The sequence below is a fragment of the Salmo salar genome, chromosome ssa17, assembly GCF_905237065.1.
Source record: "Salmo salar chromosome ssa17, Ssal_v3.1, whole genome shotgun sequence".
In the NCBI taxonomy this organism is placed as follows: Eukaryota; Metazoa; Chordata; class Actinopteri; order Salmoniformes; family Salmonidae; genus Salmo; species Salmo salar.
Window position 1 is genome coordinate 22,441,532 of NC_059458.1, and position 20,815 is coordinate 22,462,346.

The following is a 20,815-nucleotide window of genomic DNA, read 5'->3' on the forward strand; positions in this document are numbered from 1 at the left end:
ACACACACACACACACACACACACACAGCTGTGGAATGGCTGTTCATCCCTTACTTGTCCTCTCACTCACACACACAGCTGCCCTTCTTCTTGCCACACCACCACCACCAGCTCATACCCACACAGCGTGGCGCTCCACACAGCATGGCACTCCACACAGCATGGCACTCCACACAGCATGGCACTCCACACAACATGGCCCTCCACACAGCATGGCACTCCACACAGCATGGCACTCCACACAGCGTGGCACTCCACACAGCGTGGCACTCCACACAGCGTGGCACTCCACACAGCATGGCACTCCACACAGCATGGCACTCCACACAGCATGGCCCTCCACACATCATGGCCCTCCACACATCATGGCCCTCCACACAGCATGGCACTCCACACAGCATGGCACTCCACACAGCATGGCACTCCACACAGCATGGCCCTCCACACATCATGGCCCTCCACACAGCATGGCACTCCACACAGCGTGGCACTCCACACAGCATGGCACTCCACACAGCATGGCACTCCACACAGCATGGCCCTCCACACATCATGGCCCTCCACACAGCATGGCCCTCCACACAGCATGGCACTCCACACAGCATGGCACTCCACACAGCATGGCACTCCACACAGCATGGCACTCCACACAGCATGGCACTCCACACAGCATGGCACTCCACACAACATGGCACTCCACACAGCATGGTGCTCCACGCCACACACACACACACATACTTCCACATCCCCAATATAATCCGTTGCCTTTCAGTCCACATACCAAGACAGCCCTGCCCACCCTGCCCACCCTGCCCATACACCACATACCACAACAACACATGAAGTTACTGCATGGACCAGCGAACTGAGGGGTTAGCTGTAGGGGTTAAATAAAGGGGAGGGGAAGGGAGGGGTTTAGGTCTAGGGGTTAATTTCAGACTGGGTGATTATACTGTATTTTTCAAGGGGCGACATGAAGGACTGTACCACCTGTGATCGTGACTTTGTCCTTCAGACCAGACGTGTAAAGGCAAGGAGGTCTTTCCAGGCTGCTAACATGTGTTTTACCGCCTGCTGCTTGTGGGAACATGATGACCGAACAAAGAGAGATTCATGGGACAGGAGAGGGAGTAGCACGCTGTCTACTGCACAGAGGCATGATAACTACCATGTTGGTGCATGTGTGAAACTGGTGGTGAACGTTTGTGTCAGTGGGGTCACACGGTCATGTGAAAGGAATGTCATGACTGGAGTGAAAATGCATCGTAAACTATTCAACAAAAACTGTTGCTCGGTTCTTTTTTTGTAGCTTTGATGGCATTCGATAAAATGCATAGAAGGAACGTGGAGAGCGAGGCCTGTGTAGAATCTCCTTTACTGGAAAGAGCTGTGTAGTTGTCTTCTCAGTCCCCACAGCTCAACCAGAGCCAGGTCTCCACATTAACAATGTAGGCATTAGTAATAGAGCCCTGGCCTCCTTTCAATGGAGTATCTCCCTCCTCCTGTTCCCCTTTTCTCTCCCTCCTCCTGTTCCCCTTTTCTCTCCCTCCTCCTGTTCCCCTTTTCTCTCCCTCCTCCTGTTCCCCTTTTCTCTCCCTCCTCCTGTTCCCCTTTTCTCTCCCTTTCCCCTTCCACATTTCCCCCCCTTTTCTCTGTGAGCTGTCATCCAGATCTGAGCTGTAATCTGTGAGGTTATACAATAGATACCATACAGGAAGGAATATGAGAAGATATAAAACCTTACATGATAGAAATGTGTTGCATAGAGTTGAAATTATTCTGTTTGTTTTCAGGTCAGCTCTATCCTCAACATTGTAAACCTTGACCTTCACTGATTAAGCCCCTGACCTGATTGTGAATGAGTGGCGGGGGGGGGGGCACTGGCATTCTTGGCCCCCATCAACCTCAAAACGTGGGGCCTGTGTTGGCCTGGTTGGGAGGAAGTTGGGGGTGTTGTGTGGTTTTGTGCTGCTTAAGAGTTCCCTGGCTGGCACAGGCCTGTTTTGGTGGCTTTTCTCCGGGTCTCAGTTGGAGCTCTCACAGACCACAGTAACGAGACTGAACACGTCTCTACACATCATATACAATGCACTCAGTGAGGAGGGTAGGGCCCTTAGTTCTCAATGGAACTGAATGGGTTAGAGATGCTCTTGAAAGAGCCGTTTCTTACCTCTAATACCAGGAAGAATGAGGGGAAAACACAGAGAGAGAAGTACTGTAAGGTCTATTTTTAGAAGACATGTTTGTATAAACTTAAGTTAGATTTATTAGAGAATTAGAAATATATACTCACACACACCCTTCGCTCTGCAACCTCTCTCGTGTGTGTGTGTGTGTGTGTGTGTGTGTGTTTCTGGGTTTGGGCCAGAGTGTTATCTTAACCATGCTATACACCCAGAGTTAGTTTAAGAGTCTGAGAGAAGACTGTAGTGGCAGCTGGCTGTAACACAGAACCCAAACCGGCTGTGCACGTGCGCCATCGTGCATCAATGTATTTTGTCCCCCCACACCAAACACGATCACGACACAAAGGTTAAAATATCAAAACAGACTCTGAACCAATGACATTAATTTAGGGACAGGTCGAAAAGCATTAAACATGCATGGCAATTTAGCTAGTTAGCTTGCACTTGCTAGCTAATTTGTCCTATTTAGCTAGCTTGCTGTTGCTAGCTAATTTGTCCTGGGATATAAACATTGAGTTGTTATTTTATCTGAAATGCACAAGGTCCTCTACTCCGACCGTTAATCCACACATAAAACGGTAAACCGAATCGTTTCTAGTCATCTCTCCTCCTTCCAGGCTTTTTCTTCTCTTGACTTTATATGGTGATTGGCATCTAAACTTTCATAGTAATTACCACGACAACCGGCAAAACATTTCGTCGTTCAATCACCCACGTGGGTATAAACCAATGAGGAGATGGCACGTGGATACCTGCTTCTATAAACCAATGAGGAGATGGCACGTGGGTACCTGCTTCTATAAACCAATGAGGAGATGGCACGTGGGTACCTGCTTCTATAAACCAATGAGGAGATGGGAGTGGCAGGACTTGCAGCGCGATCTGCCTCAGAAATAGAAAGGAGTTCTATTTTAGCCCTTGGCATCACAGACGCTCGTTGGTGCGCGCGAGCAGTGTGGGTGCAATAATTGAATAACATGGATTTCTAAATTTATTTTGCGACGCTCGCGCACGCGATGTGTCCGGTCTGGTTAGCATGTAAGACTCCTTTAAGACTGAGCTGTTACCTACCACCCAGGGCTGTAAGACTGAGCTGTTACCTACCACCCAGGGCTGTAAGACTGAGCTGTTACCTACCGCCCAGGGCTGTAAGACTGAGCTGTTACCTACCGCCCAGGACTGCCTGGTCCTGATCCATTACACCAACATCAGACTGAATACTGAAAGTGACTGCCAACATGCATGTCTATGGTTCTAGAATAGACTGCATTAGTGTTTCTCAACCTTGATCCCTATGGACCCACTCACTGTGTGGATGCTAGTCTTACCGGCTCCAGCTGGTTGGAGCTAGCTAAGCCTGACAGGTTGAGGTCACCTTCCCTGAGACCTGAAGTCAGTCCCTCCTGAAACGTGACCACAGGGTTTTCTGGTTTATACTGATGATGGTTGATTTGGGAGAGCATGGTATCAAAACCAAACAGGTTCATAAGCATTAATTAGAAACAATTGAGCATCACTGCAAATTGTTTTTATTAAAATGAGTTAAGAATAAAGAGTAATAAGGCATTTTTTTTAAGCTCACCTTGGCAGTGGCGATTTTAGCATGTAAATCTTGGTAGGGCAAACTCAACAACAAAAAGTATATGCATGCCAGCAAAGCCACACTACACAATGCTAAACAATACATTAATTGCACTATAACGGTGACAAGCGGTGCCCACAAACTGTTAGGGCCTACATACGGTAGAGCTGTCCCAACAGCAGAGAATTATTTTCAGCACCAAGTAGTGAATCCTTACCACTGCTACACCTGGCTATCAGCGGAGCCTTGTCTGGCAGCAAAACAGTTCATTCAGCCTCATTTACTGCCCTTTAAAAAAACATAGCTGATATGGCTGACTTGCTTAAACAAATGTGGTTTCTATTGACAATTGAGATGTACAAATGGGACGACGAGCGGATAAGAGGCAATTTCTATTAAGACATTAATGACCGAGCTAGGACAGACATAGTCAATATAACTATTTGTTCAGCACTTTTGAAAGGTACAGCGACAGAATTTAGAACATGGGCCGTTCTTACAGTATTCTCCCTGTACACCAAGTCAGAACCGTAGGATAAATAAAGGAGGCATATAAGCAGACAATGAAAGCTCTTACAATATTCAATGATTACATTCATCTAAAACAGGCTATAGGCTACATGTGCACCACCAAGTCAGAATAGTAGGCTGAATTACGAGGGAGAAGGACCAAATTATTAGAGTGAGGCACATGGGCTACAAACAGCTTACGACACAACATACACTTAGTATTACTTTCTTAGCTACAGTATACATATCTCCCTGGCATATTACATCATTGATGCAGCAGCATACAAGACATGTTTGGACTCACCTTGTTGTGCTGTGCTCACTTGAACAGGAAGGTGGCGCGGCGGTCCTTCGTGGGTGAATTTTGTCATCAAACTTTGTCATCAAAGTCTGGCATTCTCTGGATTTATAGTGCTTTCAAGACAACTGTGAACTCTGAAAAACACAATGTTGAATCATGACATCAGTGATCTTCAGGTCGGAGCTCAAGAAAGAGGCCCGAGTTCCTGACTTGGAATTCCGAGTTGTATGACCGTATTTCCAGTCGGAGCTAGTTTTGTTCAGAGTTCCCAGTTCCGAGTTTCCAGTTGTTTTGAATGCGGCAGAAGTCATGTTGGATTAACAGCATGGACAATGTATTCAGCCATGGTGTTGAATGTTTATCCTTTAAGCTTGGAAAAGAGACCCTTAAACCCAGATTTGGACCACACGCCCACTCGTCTGAATAGCAGGCTAGTGATTGCTTTGCAACACTTGCAGTTAGCCACTGATTCCTTCCAAACCACTCATTGTTGAATTTTCGATTTCCAACTTGTTGTGTAATGTTCATGGCCGATGAGCACCGATACATTTTATCTATAATTTCTCTTCATTATTTATCTTCATATGACAAGGATTGAAAAGGATTTGCCAGTAGATTGTCGACTTGATTCTGGTCATCTATGAACGTTTGAACATCTAGGCCATGTTCTGTTATAATCTCCACCCGGCACAGCCAGAAGAGGACTGGCCACCCCTCATAGCCTGGTTCCTCTCTAGGTATTTTCTTCGGTTCCGGCCTTTCTAGGGAGTTTTTCCTAGCCACCGTGCTTCTACATCTGCATTGCTTGCTGTTTGGGGTTTTAGGCTGGGTTTCTGTACAGCACTTTGTGACATCGGCTGATGTAAAAAGGGCTTTATTTACATTTTAGTCATTTTAGTCATTTAGCAGACGCTCTTATCCAGAGCGACTTACAGTAGTGAATGCATATATTTCATACATTTGGGTGTTTATAAATAAACTTGATTGATTCATGATGATGACTGCTAGCTAAGATTTTGAAAGTATGATGTTGATATGATCAGTCCAATCAAAACTACGGTAGATATAAGGGGATTTGACATCATTTTATCTGTGGCTATTGACCTTGAGCCTTCTTGGATAGGCACTTCTAATGTAACTATGGCAGCACCCCAGGGGCTTGAATTTTTGAGCTCTACCTGTAGATTTTGTGGTGACGTAGTGTTCCCATGAGTGACAGAACACTGAGCCAATCACGGCGCAACTAGAGAACATTACCAACCCCTACGCTGGCTGCCCCACCACCACAGAAAGCACTGAGCTAGGCTGAAACACCTGCATTTTGGAGCTGTCTTACTCAAGAAAGCAAAAAAAAGAGACCATGTTTGTATGCGACTTTATTAACTCAATTATTTATTTTTAACATTGTTTGCGAACTGATATGCGAAAGGTATAAATACCAAAATAACATGCAAAACCGGCAACAACAAAAACATTTTAAATGTTTACATTTTAAATTCTTTTAGCTAAACAGGTGGGGCTCAAAACTGCAACCACCCCGTCACCCCGTCGCCACTGCACCTTGGCTATATCTAGACAGATGAAAACGCCTGGCTTAATGACCCACTGACAGAGTAAACACACAGCGCTTCGCTGCCAAGAGAGTTAGTTACTACGCAGCGGAGTGTTTCAACGCCTGATGGGTGTTTTATAAGCTCTTTATCCTGGAGATGCTACTGTTGTTGAAACAATGATCTATCTCTTCCTTTTGTGTGAGAGTTGGTGTGGATGCAACCATCAATGTCTCAATATACCTTGGTGATCCTTTGATGCTCTTTCAGCCTATGTGGGTGGATGTGTGGTTTTGTGGTGCACTCTGCCCTGCTGTGAGAAACACTGGCGGCTTTTACTGGGACAATCAGTGGGATTCGTTTCCCAGGCAGGGCCTAGACACACTAAAAGATGGAGGGAGGGAGGAGGAGGGTAGTGGGAAAGTGTGCATGTTTAATCCCTTAGCTGTGACGTTCGTCGTTAAAGGCAGACCAAGGCGCAGCGTGAGTTGGGTTCATCATACTTTATTTTAAATGTGAACCAGCAAAAACAATACAACCAACTAAAAGCTAGGCGTGCAAACACATGCAACACAAAGACAAGATCCCACAACTGACTCTGGGGAAAAAGGGCTGCCTAAGTATGATTCCCAATCAGAGACAACGAATGACAGCTGCCTCTGATTGGAAACCATACTCGGCCAATCAAAGAAAAAGACAACATAGACATACAACACATAGAATGCCCACCCCATGTCACACCCTGACCTAACCAAACAGAGAAAAACGGCTCTCTCTGGTCAGGGCGTGACACTAGCTGGCATAAAGACCCTGAAAATGTTATTTTACCTTTATTTAACTAGGTAAGTCAGTTAAGAACAAATTCTTATTTTCAATGACGGCCTAGGAGCAACTGCCTTGTTCAGGGGCAGAACAGCTCGAGGATTTGATCTTGTAACCTTCCGGTTACTAGTCCAACGCTCTAACCACTAGGCTACCTGCCGCCCCAATACCAGTGATGTCAGAAGATGTTGGCCAATGTCTTCAGTGACTGTTACATCTCATACTAAAACTGGAGAAACACATTGAATAATATGTTTGTTTAGTACTCTGATCCCATCCCTCAGCACCATACACTACCCCCTGTAACCACCCTCACCTCTCACCAGTACACTCCCCTACTGCCAGCCAACACACAGCATGACACACACACACACACACACACACACACACACACACACACACACACACACACAGCATTGCCAATTCCCAGGACCACTACCATACCCCCCCCAACAACCCCCCTCTTATCACTAGCCTTTCGCCCTCTCTCTTTCTCTCACTCACTCACTCACACAGACAGGCACAGTTTTTACAATAATAGATGACAGTTACAGTAACATACAGTATTTACAATAATAGATGACAGTTACAGTAACATACAGTATTTACAATAATAGATGACAGTTACAGTAACATACAGTATTTACAATAGATGACAGTTACAGTAACATACAGTATTTACAATAATAGATGACAGTTACAGTAACATACAGTATTTACAATAGATGACAGTTACAGTAACATACAGTATTTACAATAATAGAGCATAGTATTAGACACACAGACAGGGGAGCAGAGGACCCACTGACCCACTTCTCAAGGAGAAGTCCAAAACAGATTATTATAATCCACTGTGCATGGAGAGGGGAGGAAATAATACTGGCCTATCCCCTCAGCCTCTCCCTCTCCCCTCAGCCTCTCCCTCTCTCCTCCTCCCCTCAGCCTCTCCCTCTCTCCTCAGGCTCTCTCCTCCTCCCCTCAGCCTCTCCCTCTCCCCTCAGCCTCTCTCCTCCTCCCCTCAGCCTCTCCCTCTCTCCTCAGCCTCTCTCCTCCTCTCCTCAGCCTCTCCCTCTCTCCTCAGCCTCTCTCCTCCCCTCAGCCTCTCCCTCTCTCCTCAGCCTCTCTCCTCCTCCCCTCAGCCTCTCCCTCTCTCCTCAGCCTCTCTCCTCCTCCCCTCAGCCTCTCCCTCTCTCCTCAGCCTCTCTCCTCCTCCCCTCAGCCTCTCCCTCTCTCCTCCTCCCCTCAGCCTCTCCCTCTCTCCTCTGCCTCTCCCCTCTCTCCTCCTCCCCTCAGCCTCACCTCCCCTTCTCTCTTCCACACTGAGACTGGGACTGAAAGTTGGAGAAAAGGGGGGATTTGGGGGGACTTCTCCTTGAAGTGGGTCAGTGGGTCATCTGCTCCCCTCTCTGTCATGTCATTCCAGGTGTCTGTGTGTCTAATACTATGCTCTATTATTGTAAATACTGTATGTTACTGTAACTGTCATCTGTTATTGTAAATACTGTTACTGTAACTGTCATCTATTGTTGTAAATACTGTTACTGTAACTGTCATCTATTGTTGTAAATACTGTATGTTACTGTAACTGTCATCTATTGTTGTAAATACTGTATGCTACTGTAACTGTCATCTATTATTGTAAATACTGTATGTTACTGTAACTGTCATCTGTTATTGTAAATACTGTTACTGTAACTGTCATCTATTGTTGTAAATACTGTTACTGTAACTGTCATCTATTATTGTAAATACTGTATGTTACTGTAACTGTAGTTGATGTGTTTTTTTTAATCTTTTATCTTCCAGATGACATCATGCAGCAGGAGAGTGATCGTCTGTTTGCTGTAGACATCGATCCTGACCTCAGGAAACGGTTTGCTTTCCTCTCAGGTCAGTCTTTTTCTTTTCCCTCCTTCATAGTTACCTCTCATAGTGGTTCAGTCCCAAACATCCGAGTGAGCCAATCCCAAGACGCGATGCCAAGGCCCTTGAAGATCTCCCTTCACAGATGGAAAAAGCAATATGGCAGAAGAACCATCCCCAAAGCTGGGTGGGGCTCTGCTCGCCAGCCTCCCACTCATCTCAGAGTTATTAGTACTGTAGGTTTTATCACAAAATGAGTCTATATGACACTCAGTTTGGCCACTGATGGAGCAACAATCATATCACACTATATGAGTGAAGTAGCTGAGTGAAGTAGCTGGCCTAAACATCAAAACATAATCCGTCAGCTTTTTCCTATTTATAAAGTACAGGAATAGCACTCTGGCTGCCAGATAGAGTACAGCAGTGTTTTTCAAACTGATTTCTGTCGCATGACTTAACTAAACTAAGACTTGCAACGACCCGACCTTTGGGCGGAAACTGAGGGAAACATTTCTACACCAGAACCATATTTCCAAAGAGTTGGGCCAACTCAGTTTGTTCCGTTACTACGGCGATGCCAACCCAGATAGGGCCCCACGTCGGGTTACCACGGATAATAACGACACGGAGACGGCCCGTGAATAATTCATCGACATGGCGATCCACTTGGCAACCTGGCCCGGCAACGGTTGGAAGAGCCAAGTGTGTGTGGCACTATGCGCTGCTGTGATTGGCTGCTGAGTGTGTGACTGAATTTAACACTCCACCCGTTGAGAGAGTATGTGTGTGTGTGTGTGTGTGTGTGTGTGTGTGTGTGTGTGTGTGTGTGTGTGTGTGTGTGTGTGTGTGTGTGTGTGTGTGTGTGTGTTCCTAACTGCCTATGTTTTATGGCTGCTGTTACATGCCTTGCCTGGAACCTGTTCTTTGGTTGTGTACAGTCTGTTTGTCTATTTGTCTTCACATCTCTCTGTCAGTGTGTTTTAATAACTCTGTGGTTGCCAGGGGTGATGTGTGTGTGTGTGTGTTCATGACAGCTGACCACCCTCTGATGAGGAGTCATATGAGCACACAGCTAAGTCCGATGAAGATGACCCTTGGTCTATTTCTAGTTCAGACTTCTACTCTACAGCCTAGGTACGCCACTAGAATGACTCCGAGCCCAGCGGGTGAGAGTGTGACGCAGCAATACTGTTTTAGCTGTGTCATTAAAGACTCCTGCTGTGTTACTGTTTCTTCCCTGTTCTCTCTGTATGTCCTCTCCCCTGGAGGTTGTATGTTTCTCCAGGCCTTGTTTTGTGTTGTATTCATTAACCTCTGGTCCTCCTCTAGTCGCCTACTCAGGCAGGTGTCTGCCTGACACACATACACACATGGTACCAGATGGATCAGGGCACAGTGCTACGGTTCTGCTCTAGTGGCACAGCTGGTGCAGAGATTCACACAGACCGTCTGTCTCTTTGTCTCTACTCACACCTGTTCATCTCTCATTCCCTGTACCCTCCTCTAGCACTAAATCAAATCAAATTTGATTTGTCACAGGCGCCGAATACAACGGGTGTAGACTTTACCGTGAAACGCTTACTCGCGAGTCCTTTCCCAACAACGCAGAGTTAAAAAGGAAGAATACAAATAGAAAAGCCTATTTTTGCAGCCTGCAGAGCCGCAGTAACACCAGGCTTTGTGAGAGAAGATGGATCCTATATCTCAGACTTTAATCTTCCCCTCCCCCACTCAGACCGTCACATGATTCCTCTGGGTCAGTGGTTCCCTAAACCTCTCCTCGGGGACCCCCAGACGTGTCACAAAGGGCTTGATGATCAGTTGACAAGTTGAATCCGGTGTGCTAGCTGTGGAAGAGCTGGGGGTCCCCGGGGAAAGGCTTGAACCACTGCTCTGTGTGTTCATTCCACTGGGGTGGATTAGCTATATCTATCAGAAGAATAATGGACATTATGAATATGAAGTACATGAACGTTTAAAAACGCATTAAATAAAAGTATTCCAAAGCTATCCATCTTGTCACTATGTCTATTCTGTGGGGGTCTGAAAGGGGGATATGGGGGGTTGTATGTGCTGTCTAATTGAGGGCAAAATGATGGCCTTGTTGAACAAATTGAATCAATTAATCAATCAAACGTCCCCATTTCTTTCCCAGGGGGCCGAGCTGAGAACGGCAGTCCCATCATCGTGTTCCCAGAATTCCCTGCATTTGGCGAGCTCCAGGAGGAAGAGTTCCACAACGTGCTGACCTACCTGACGAGTGTGCCCAGGTGACACACACGCACACGCACACGCACACACATGCACACTCTGATGCTTGAACTTGTCATTACTTTGTATAGTTGAGGAAGTGGTGTGGTAACATAGCCTACCAGCAGATGTCAGTGTACAACTATTCTCAGTTCCTTTGTTTGAACACAACAATGAATCTCCCTACAACAAAGTCAACTTGTCTTATGCAGGACTGTATCTTAACCATTATAGTTGGCATCTATATTACACCTCAACGTTGCTGCAACTGGTACATGTGGTTTATGTCCTGGTACATGTGGTTTATGTCCTGGTACATGAGGTGTATGTCCTGGTACATGTGGTGTATGTCCTGGTAAATGAGGTGTATGTCCTGGTACATGAGGTGTATGTCCTGGTACATGAGGTGTATGTCCTGGTACATGAGGTGTATGTCCTGGTACATGTGGTGTATGTCCTGGTACATGTGGTATATGTCCTGGTACATATGGTGTATGTCCTGGTACATGAGGTGTATGTCCCGGTACATTTGGTGTATGTCCTGTTTCTATACAGGAACTACCTTCTTGGCCAGATATCCCACGATATTCTCTATCTCAATAGGAATTCCTGATATTAACAAATGTTGAATAACAAAAAAAAAGGTGATAAAATGGACCATATCCTCCCCTCCCCATTAGCTAATGGTGAAACCTTTAACCCCTGACCCCTGTGGGAGTTGGCCGGGGGGGGGCTTGGAGAGACGGAACATGACTGGTGTGGAGGTGTTAATGAAAGAGACTTCCTGTGTATCTAATGGGGTCTGTTAGTTTAAACACTCCAGGGCTCAGCTACTATAAGGAAGCAGTTTGTCATAGAAAGGAGTTCTGTAAAGATGTAATTTCAGACAAATTTGAATTGACAAACAAGAAAGAAAACATATATTTCTAAGTAATATAGTATCATATACTATCCATTCATTACATCCGAAGGGAACCCATCTGTATCAAATGCATGAATGAGGTTCTACCTGAGATGTATATATTCAGTTGTGGTGTGGTGTGTGACTGGGTGATGATATGTGTGATCATGAGCTCACTTGTTACTAAGACCAGGGGGTGTTCAGAAAGCAGACAACTCTCCTGTGGATACTGCCTCCCTCCAGCGCCATGTACCTCTGATGTGAGAGAGAGAGAGAGGGATTCCCCAATTACCTTGAATGAACTACAGGACAAAATACAAACCCTCCAACCCAAAAAAGCCTGTGGTGTTGATGGTATCCTCAATGAAATGATCAAATATACAGACAACAAATTCCAATTGGCTACACTAAAACTCTTTAACATCATCCTCAGCTCTGGCATCTTCCCCAATATTTGGAACCAAGAACTGATCACCCCAATCCACAAAAGTGAAGACAAATTTGACCCTAATAACTACCGTGGGATATGCGTCAACAGCAACCTTGGGAAAATCCTCTGCATTATCATTAACAGCAGACTCGTACATTTCCTCAGTGAAAACAATGTACTGAGCAAATGTCAAATTGGCTTTTTACCAAATTACCGTACGTCAGACCACGTATTCACCCTGCACACCCTAATTGACTAACAAACAAACCAAAACAAAGGCAACGTCTTCTCATGCAAAAAAGCCTTCGACTCAATTTGGCATGAGGGTCTGCTATACAAATTGATGGAAAGTGGTGTTGGGGGAAAACATACAACATTATAAAATCCATGTACACAAACAAGTGTGCGGTTAAAATAGGCAAAAAACTCACACATTTCTTCCCACAGGGCCGTGGGGTGAGACAGGGATGCAGCTTAATCCCCACCCTCTTCAACATATATATCAATGAATTGGCGAGGGCACTAGAACAATCTGCAGCACCCAGCCTCACCCTACGAGAATTTGAAGTCAAATGTCTACTGTTTGCTGATGATTTGGTGCTTCTGTCCCCAACCAAGGAGGGCCTACAGCAGCACCTAGATCTTCTGCACAGATTCTGTCGGACCTGGATCCTGACAATAAATCTCATTAAGACCAAAATAATGGTGTTCCAAAAAAGGTCCAGTCACCAGGACCACAAATACAAATTCCATCTAGACACCGTTGCCCTAGAGCACACAAAAAACTATACATACCTTGGCCTAAACATCAGCGCCACAGGTAACTTCCACAAAGCTGTGAACGATCTGAGAGACAAGGCAAGAAGGCCATTCTATGCCATCAAAAGGAACATAAAATTCGACATACCAATTAGGATCTGGCTAAAAATACTTGAATCAGTTATAGAACCCATTGCCCGTTATGCTTGTGAGGTCTGGAGTCCGCTCACCAACCAAGAATTCACAAAATGGGACAAACACCAAATTGAGACTCTGCATGAGGAATTCTGCAAAAATATCCTCAGTGTACCAAATAATCAGAACACCAAATAAGCATGCAGAGCAGAATTAGGCCGATACCCACTAATTATCAAAATCCAGAAAAGAGCGGTTAAATTCAACAACCACCTAAAAGGAAGCGATTTCCAAACCTTCCATAACGAAGCCATCACCTAATAGAGAGAGGAACCTGGAGAAGAGTCCCCTAAGCAAACTGGTCCTGGGGCTCTGTTCACAAACACAAACAGACCCCACAGAGCCCCAGGTCAGCAACACAATTAGACCCAACCAAATCATGAGAAAACAAAAAGATAATTACTTGACACATTGGAAAGAATTAACAAAAAATCTGAGCAAACTAGAATACTATTTGGCCCTAAACAGAGAGTACACAGTGGCAGAATACCTGACCACTGTGACTGACACAAATGTAAGGAAAGCCATGACTATGTACAGTACAGACTCAGTGAGCATAGCCTTGCTATTGAGAAAGGTCGCTGTAGGCAGACCTGGCTCTCAAGAGAAGACAGGCTATGTGCACACTGCCCATAAAATGAGGTGGAAGCTGAGCTGCACTTCCTAACCTCCTGCCAAATGTACGACCATATTAGAGACACATATTTCCCTCAGATTACACAGACCCACAAAGAATTTGAAAACAAACCCGAAAAAAAATACCACAGTGTGCCATCACAGCAGCAAGATTTGTGACCTGTTGCCACAAGAAAAGGTCAACCAGTGAAGAACAAACACCATTGTAAATATAACCCATATTTATGTTTATTTATTTTCTCTTTTGTACTTGAACTATTTGCCCATCGTTACAACACTGTATATAGACATAATATGACATTTGTAATGTCTTTATTCTTTTGGAACTTTTGTGAGTGTAATGTTTACTGTTCATTTTTATTTTGTATTTCAATTTTGTATATTATCTACCTCACTTGCTTTGGCAATGTTAACACATGTTTCCCATGCCAATAAAGCCCCTTGAATTGAATTGAGAGAGAGAGAGGGTGCTTTCTTTCTCTGTTGTGCTCTCTAGCTTGCTTTCATTTATTCCCTCGCTTTCCTTCTCTTTCTCTGTGCCTCTCCCTTTCTCTCTTGCTTACTCACTCTTTCTTTCTCTCTCTTTCTCTAGCGCGCTCGTCAGACCAAAAGCGTGAGTGACAGTAAGGGGGTAGAAAGAGGGAGCTGGAAGAGGAGATATTAAAGAGAAAGAGGGGTATTGTGGGGGTATAGACTGGGTGTCCTGGGTGTTTAATTACTATGAGTTTATCTCTGAATCAGAGTGTTGTATTTAACACTGTGTCCTATAGAGAAACATCCATCATGCTGCCAGTTCAGCCCTATGGACGGTCCTGATTAGTACCACTGGATAAAATCATATCACCGTCTGTTTTATCTCTCAAGATGCATGCTCTCTCCTCTTTCTCTCACTTTCTCCTCTCCTTTTTCTCTGTCCTCTCTCGCTCTCTTTGTTCATCTCTCTACCTTTTATTTCTATAAATCTCTCTCTTTCTATCTCACTGGCTTCCTCCTTTACCTCTGTGCTCTCCTCACTGCCAACACACATGCTGCTGAGCAGAGAGGGAGGGATAGAGCCAATGAGACCAGGGGGAGGGGAGGGAAGCTCTATAGCTAAAGCGAGAAGAAAGGTGTGTGTGTGTGTGTGTGTGTGTGTGTGTGTGCACCACTGTCATGGCGGCAATTGAATGAATGACATTTTGTGGATCCCTCACCTACCAGCTAAAGGGGGGTGGATCCCATCTCATTCTCCATCAGGAGTCCCGCCCCCCTCTGCTCATGAGCCATTCAAACACACTCCCGCCACCGCTGTCCATCACCGTATGCTGCTCTGTGATAGGCTATGGGGGAGCAGCAGGAGATGCAGGGCTGAGTTGATTGGCTGGTGTAGAGAAGCAGGTAGGCAGAGGAGAGTTGTTCTCAGGGGGCTTGGCGGTTGGCTCCCGTTCTATCAGAGCTGTAAACAGAACGCTGGTGCTTAACAAACGGGATCTGCAGAGAGGGAAAACCGGAATACCGGAATAACAGAGTAAAGGAATGGGAGAAGGAGATGACATTCTATTGAGGAGGTTTTGGGAATAACAGACATATCCTGTCGTGTGACATCAAAGGGATTAACCTGAGGAAGAGGCAACGTTTTGGTAGTGTGTTTTCTACCGTGTGTGTGTGCGCGCGCACAGCAGGGTGATGGATGGATGATGGATTTTCTCCTGGCTGTGTTGATGTACAGCAGGGTGATGGATGGATGATGGATTTTCTCCTGGCTGTGTTGATGTACATGGACCACCTCAGCAGCATTGACTCTTTCACATTTCTGTGTGTGTGTGTGTGTGTGTGTGTGTGTGTGTGTGTGTGTGTGTGTGTGTGTGTGTGTGTGTGTGTGTGTGTGTGGTTGTCTCTCTTGTTAAGAGTGTCTGCTAATTGACTGAGATGTAAACGTGTGCTGCCAGCAACACTCTCCTGGTATTTTTGTACACAATCCACACACACACACACACACACACTCACACACAGGGATTGAGCTGGCCGTTCTAATTCCACAGCCTGTGGGTAGCCTGTGATCTTGGAGCAGTCAAGGGTCCTGTCATTAGGACGATACACACATACACACACATCCATGTAACCGTGGTAACATACACACACATCCATGTTGCTATGGTGACCGTGTCTCGCTATCCTACAGTGTGACAGCGTCTGGAGTGGGCTTCATCCTGGTCATCGACCGCCGCCAAGACAGATGGACCGCCGTCAAGGGGACCCTGCTACGCATTGCAGTGAGTAACCCACCGTGTGTGTGTGTGTGTGTGTGTGTGTGTGTGTGTGTGTGTGTGTGTGTGTGTGTGTGTGTGTGTGTGTGTGTGTGTGTGCACGCCTCATTAACACTATGCTGAGGGTGTGTGTGTTGTGTAATCTATTAGAGCATACGCCTTAACAGGTGTTAGAGATGTGCTGAGCGACAGGAAACCTTTGTATATCAGAGTAGTGGCAGAGTGCAGACTTCTCCGTGAGGTGCCTTGTTGTCTGGTGAAACTGTAACTAAACTGTAACTAATAGCCTAGTTCTGCAGGAGGGTTCTGTAGAATCACCTCCTTTCAGATTATACAACATCACACTCACTTCAACCTGCAGGAGGGTCCTGTAGCATCACCTCCTTTCAGATTATACAACATCACACTCACTTCAACCTGCAGGAGAGTCCTGTAGCATCACCTCCTTTCAGATTATACAACATCACACTCACTTCAACCTGCAGGAGGGTCCTGTAGCATCACCTCCTTTCAGATTATACAACATCACACTCACTTCAACCTGCAGGAGAGTCCTGTAGCATCACCTCCTTTCAGATTATACAACATCACACTCACTTCAACCTGCAGGAGGGTCCTGTAGCATCACCTCCTTTCAGATTATACAACATCACACTCACTTCAACCTGCAGGAGGGTCCTGTAGCATCACCTCCTTTCAGATTATACAACATCACACTCACTTCAACCTGCAGGAGAGTCCTGTAGAATCACCTCCTTTCAGATTATACAACATCACACTCACTTCAACCTGCAGGAGGGTTCTGTAGCATCACCTCCTTTCAGATTATACAACATCACACTCACTTCAACCTGCAGGAGGGGACTGTAGCATCACCTCCTTTCAGATTATACAACATCACACTCACTTCAACCTGCAGGAGAGTCCTGTAGAATCACCTCCTTTCAGATTATACAACATCACACTCACTTCAACCTGCAGGAGGGTTCTGTAGCATCACCTCCTTTCAGATTATACAACATCACACTCACTTCAACCTGCAGGAGGGGACTGTAGAATCACCTCCTTTCAGATTATACAACATCACACTCACTTCAACCTGCAGGAGGGTCCTGTAGCATCACCTCCTTTCAGATTATACAACATCACACTCACTTCAACCTGCAGGAGGGTTCTGTAGCATCACCTCCTTTCAGATTATACAACATCACACTCACTTCAACCTGCAGGAGAGTCCTGTAGCATCACCTCCTTTCAGATTATACAACATCACACTCACTTCAACCTGCAGGAGAGTTCTGTAGCATCACCTCCTTTCAGATTATACAACATCACACTCACTTCAACCTGCAGGAGGGTCCTGTAGCATCACCTCCTTTCAGATTATACAACATCACACTCACTTCAATCTGCAGGAGGGTCCTGTAGCATCACCTCCTTTCAGATTATACAACATCACACTCACTTCAACCTGCAGGAGAGTCCTGTAGAATCACCTCCTTTCAGATTATACAACATCACACTCACTTCAACCTGCAGGAGGGTCCTGTAGCATCACCTCCTTTCAGATTATACAACATCACACTCACTTCAACCTGCAGGAGAGTCCTGTAGAATCACCTCTTTTCAGATTATGCAACATCACACTCACTTCAACCTGCAGGAGAGAGAGGGAGATCGATGGGATTGGCTCACTCGCTAGCGTTTTCCTACTCTGTATTTTAGAACACACTATAAGGAGTATAATTGCACCAAGATGTTGTCATGTACGGTTCACAGATCATAGGGTCTCACAGGAGGACTGTATAGGTCTAAAAATGGCCTTATATGGCCACTTTCATCTTGATTCTCTCACATTGATACAAATGTAAAAAGCTTGTTGAACATCCTTCCTCCCAATGAAGTTTCTATGTTAGAATTGCCAGAACAATCTGAGAAAATATTTAGTAATAATCACCCTTTACACTTCTGTCTTCTCTTTTTTCTACTGTACGCTCTTCCTCTCTCCTTCTCTACTGTCACATGCTCCTCTAATTCTCTTTTGTTCTCTCTCTCTCTCTGTCTCTCTCTGTCTCTCAATTCAATTTCAATTTAAGGGCTTTATTGGCATAGGAAACATGTTTACATTGCCAAAGCAAATGAAATAGATAATAAACAAAAGTTAAACAAACAATAAACATTTTGCAGTGAACATTACATTCACAAAAGTTCCAAAAGAATAAAGACATTTCAAATGTTATTATGTCTATATACATTGTTGTAATGATGTGCAAGTAGTTAGTCTCTCTGTCTGTCTGTCTGTCTGTCTGTCTGTCTGTCTGTCTGTCTGTCTGTCTGTCTGTCTGTCTGTCTGTCTGTCTGTCTGTCTGTCTGTCTGTCTGTCTGTCTGTCTGTCTGTCTGTCTGTCTGTCTGTCTGTCTGTCTGTCTGTCTGTCTGTCTGTCTGTCTGTCTCTGCATGTGGTACAGGCTGTGACAGCTGTAGCTGGAGGGGATAGAGTGATTGAGTAGGGAGGGGATGGGGTGATTGAGTAGGGAGGGGATGGGGTGATTGAGTAGGGAGGGGATGGGGTGATTGAGTAGGGAGGGGATGGGGTGATTGAGTAGGGAGGGGATGGGGTGATTGAGTAGGGAGGGGAAGGGTGATTGGACTAGGGAGGGGATAGGGTGATTGGACTAGGGAGGGGATAGGGTGATTGGACTAGGGAGGGGTTAGGGTGATTGGACTAGGGAGGGGTAGGGTGATTGGACTAGGGAGGGGATAGGGTGATTGGACTAGGGAGGGATAGGGTGATTGGACTAGGGAGGGGATAGGGTGATTTGACTAGCGAGGGGATAGGGTGATTGGACTAGGGAGGGGATAGGGTGATTGGACTAGGGAGGGGATAGGGTGATTTGACTAGCGAGGGGATAGGGTGATTTGACTAGCGAGGGGATAGGGTGATTTGACTAGGGAGGGGATAGGGTGATTTGACTAGGGAGGGGATAGGGTGATTTGACTAGCGAGGGGATAGGGTGATTTGACTAGCGAGGGGATAGGGTGATTTGACTAGCGAGGGGATAGGGTGATTTGACTAGCGAGGGGATAGGGTGATTTGACTAGCGAGGGGATAGGGTGATTTGACTAGCGAGGGGATAGGGTGATTTGACTAGCGAGGGGATAGGGTGATTTGACTAGCGAGGGGATAGGGTGATTTGACTAGCGAGGGGATAGGGTGATTTGACTAGCGAGGGGATAGGGTGATTTGACTAGCGAGGGGATAGGGTGATTTGACTAGGGAGGGGATAGGGTGATTTGACTAGGGAGGGATAGGGTGATTTGACTAGGGAGGGGATAGGGTGATTTGACTAGGGAGGGGATAGGGTGATTTGACTAGCGAGGGGATAGGGTGATTTGACTAGCGAGGGGATAGGGTGATTTGACTAGCGAGGGGATAGGGTGATTTGACTAGGGAGGGGATAGGGTGATTTGACTAGGGAGGGGATAGGGTGATTTCACTAGCGAGGGGATAGGGTGATTTCACTAGCGAGGGGATAGGGTGATTTGACTAGCGAGGGGATAGGGTGATTTGACTAGGGAGGGGATAGGGTGATTTGACTAGCGAGGGGATAGGGTGATTTGACTAGCGAGGGGATAGGGTGATTTGACTAGCGAGGGGATAGGGTGATTTGACTAGCGAGGGGATAGGGTGATTTGACTAGCGAGGGGATAGGGTGATTTGACTAGGGTGATGAACATGAAACACCCACAATGAGTTCCAGGAATCACCATCATAATACTTGATACTGGCTTCACATCTATGTGTTCTTCATAATGGTGGTAATAAATGCAGAGTTATGAAACAGACAAACAAAACAGAAATATTACTTTTCTATAAATATAACATTGACAAATGTTAACCTTTTAGCTCACCCATCAGCAAACCATGTCTTCATCGTTCTCCTTATATGGGCCTGTCAGCCCCCCAATAATAATGGACTGTTCCAGCCATAGCGGCCCGTTCCAGCCCATTGGATCTGTCCATGTGACAGGGGAGGGGAGGAGGCTGGTGTTGAGCTGTTAACATTTCTGAGGTAGGACAGTCGTCCTCTGTAAGCCTCTGTTAAGTGTGTGTGTGTGTTCATTGATTTCGCTACAGTGATAGTAGTGTGTAAACAGGCTGGGGAAACCTGCTGATTAGTAGAGTGCTGTATCAGTATGGTGGTCCCAAGGGCAAATCACACACACACACACACACACACACACCCTCAAGCATGCAGTGTCTGTGATTTTATTGTGACTGTGATTACCAGTATGATTTGTGACTGTGTCCCTGTGGGCCTGCAGTGAGAGGAGCAGAGGGTTGGTGTCATTACTCACCTCTAGGCACTGCACTGCATGGTACTGAAGCGGGGGGGGGCAGAGGGACTGGGCTATGAAGAGGAGGGAGGCAGGGGGAGGTAGAGGGACTGGGCTATGAAGAGGAGGGAGGCAGGGGGAGGTAGAGGGACTGGGCTATGAAGAGGAGGTGAGGGAGGTAGAGGGACTGGGCTATGAAGAGGAGGGAGGCAGGGGGAGGTAGAGGGGCTGGGCTATGAAGAGG

The 20,815-nt window shown here is 45.9% G+C and overlaps 1 protein-coding gene across 14 annotated transcripts in view; it reads left to right on the forward strand.

Moving 5' to 3' along the window:
• LOC106575511 (guanine nucleotide exchange factor DBS) overlaps positions 1–20,815 on the forward strand; it is a 66,408-nt gene that overhangs the window by 22,690 nt on the left and 22,903 nt on the right. For 12 of the 14 annotated variants that reach the window (XR_006760018.1, XM_045699025.1, XM_045699018.1 and 9 more), the window contains 3 exons: positions 8,758–8,841; positions 10,973–11,087; positions 16,150–16,240. Coding sequence is in view for 11 of the 14 variants with exons in the window: in XM_045699018.1 (XP_045554974.1) it covers positions 8,758–8,841; positions 10,973–11,087; positions 16,150–16,240 (290 nt within the window). In the remaining 3 variants the exon portion in view is untranslated. Of the gene's footprint in view, positions 1–8,757; positions 8,842–10,972; positions 11,088–15,369; positions 15,608–16,149; positions 16,241–20,815 lie in introns of those variants that run through there. The other 2 variants (XM_045699029.1, XM_045699030.1) reach the window with 1 other exon arrangement.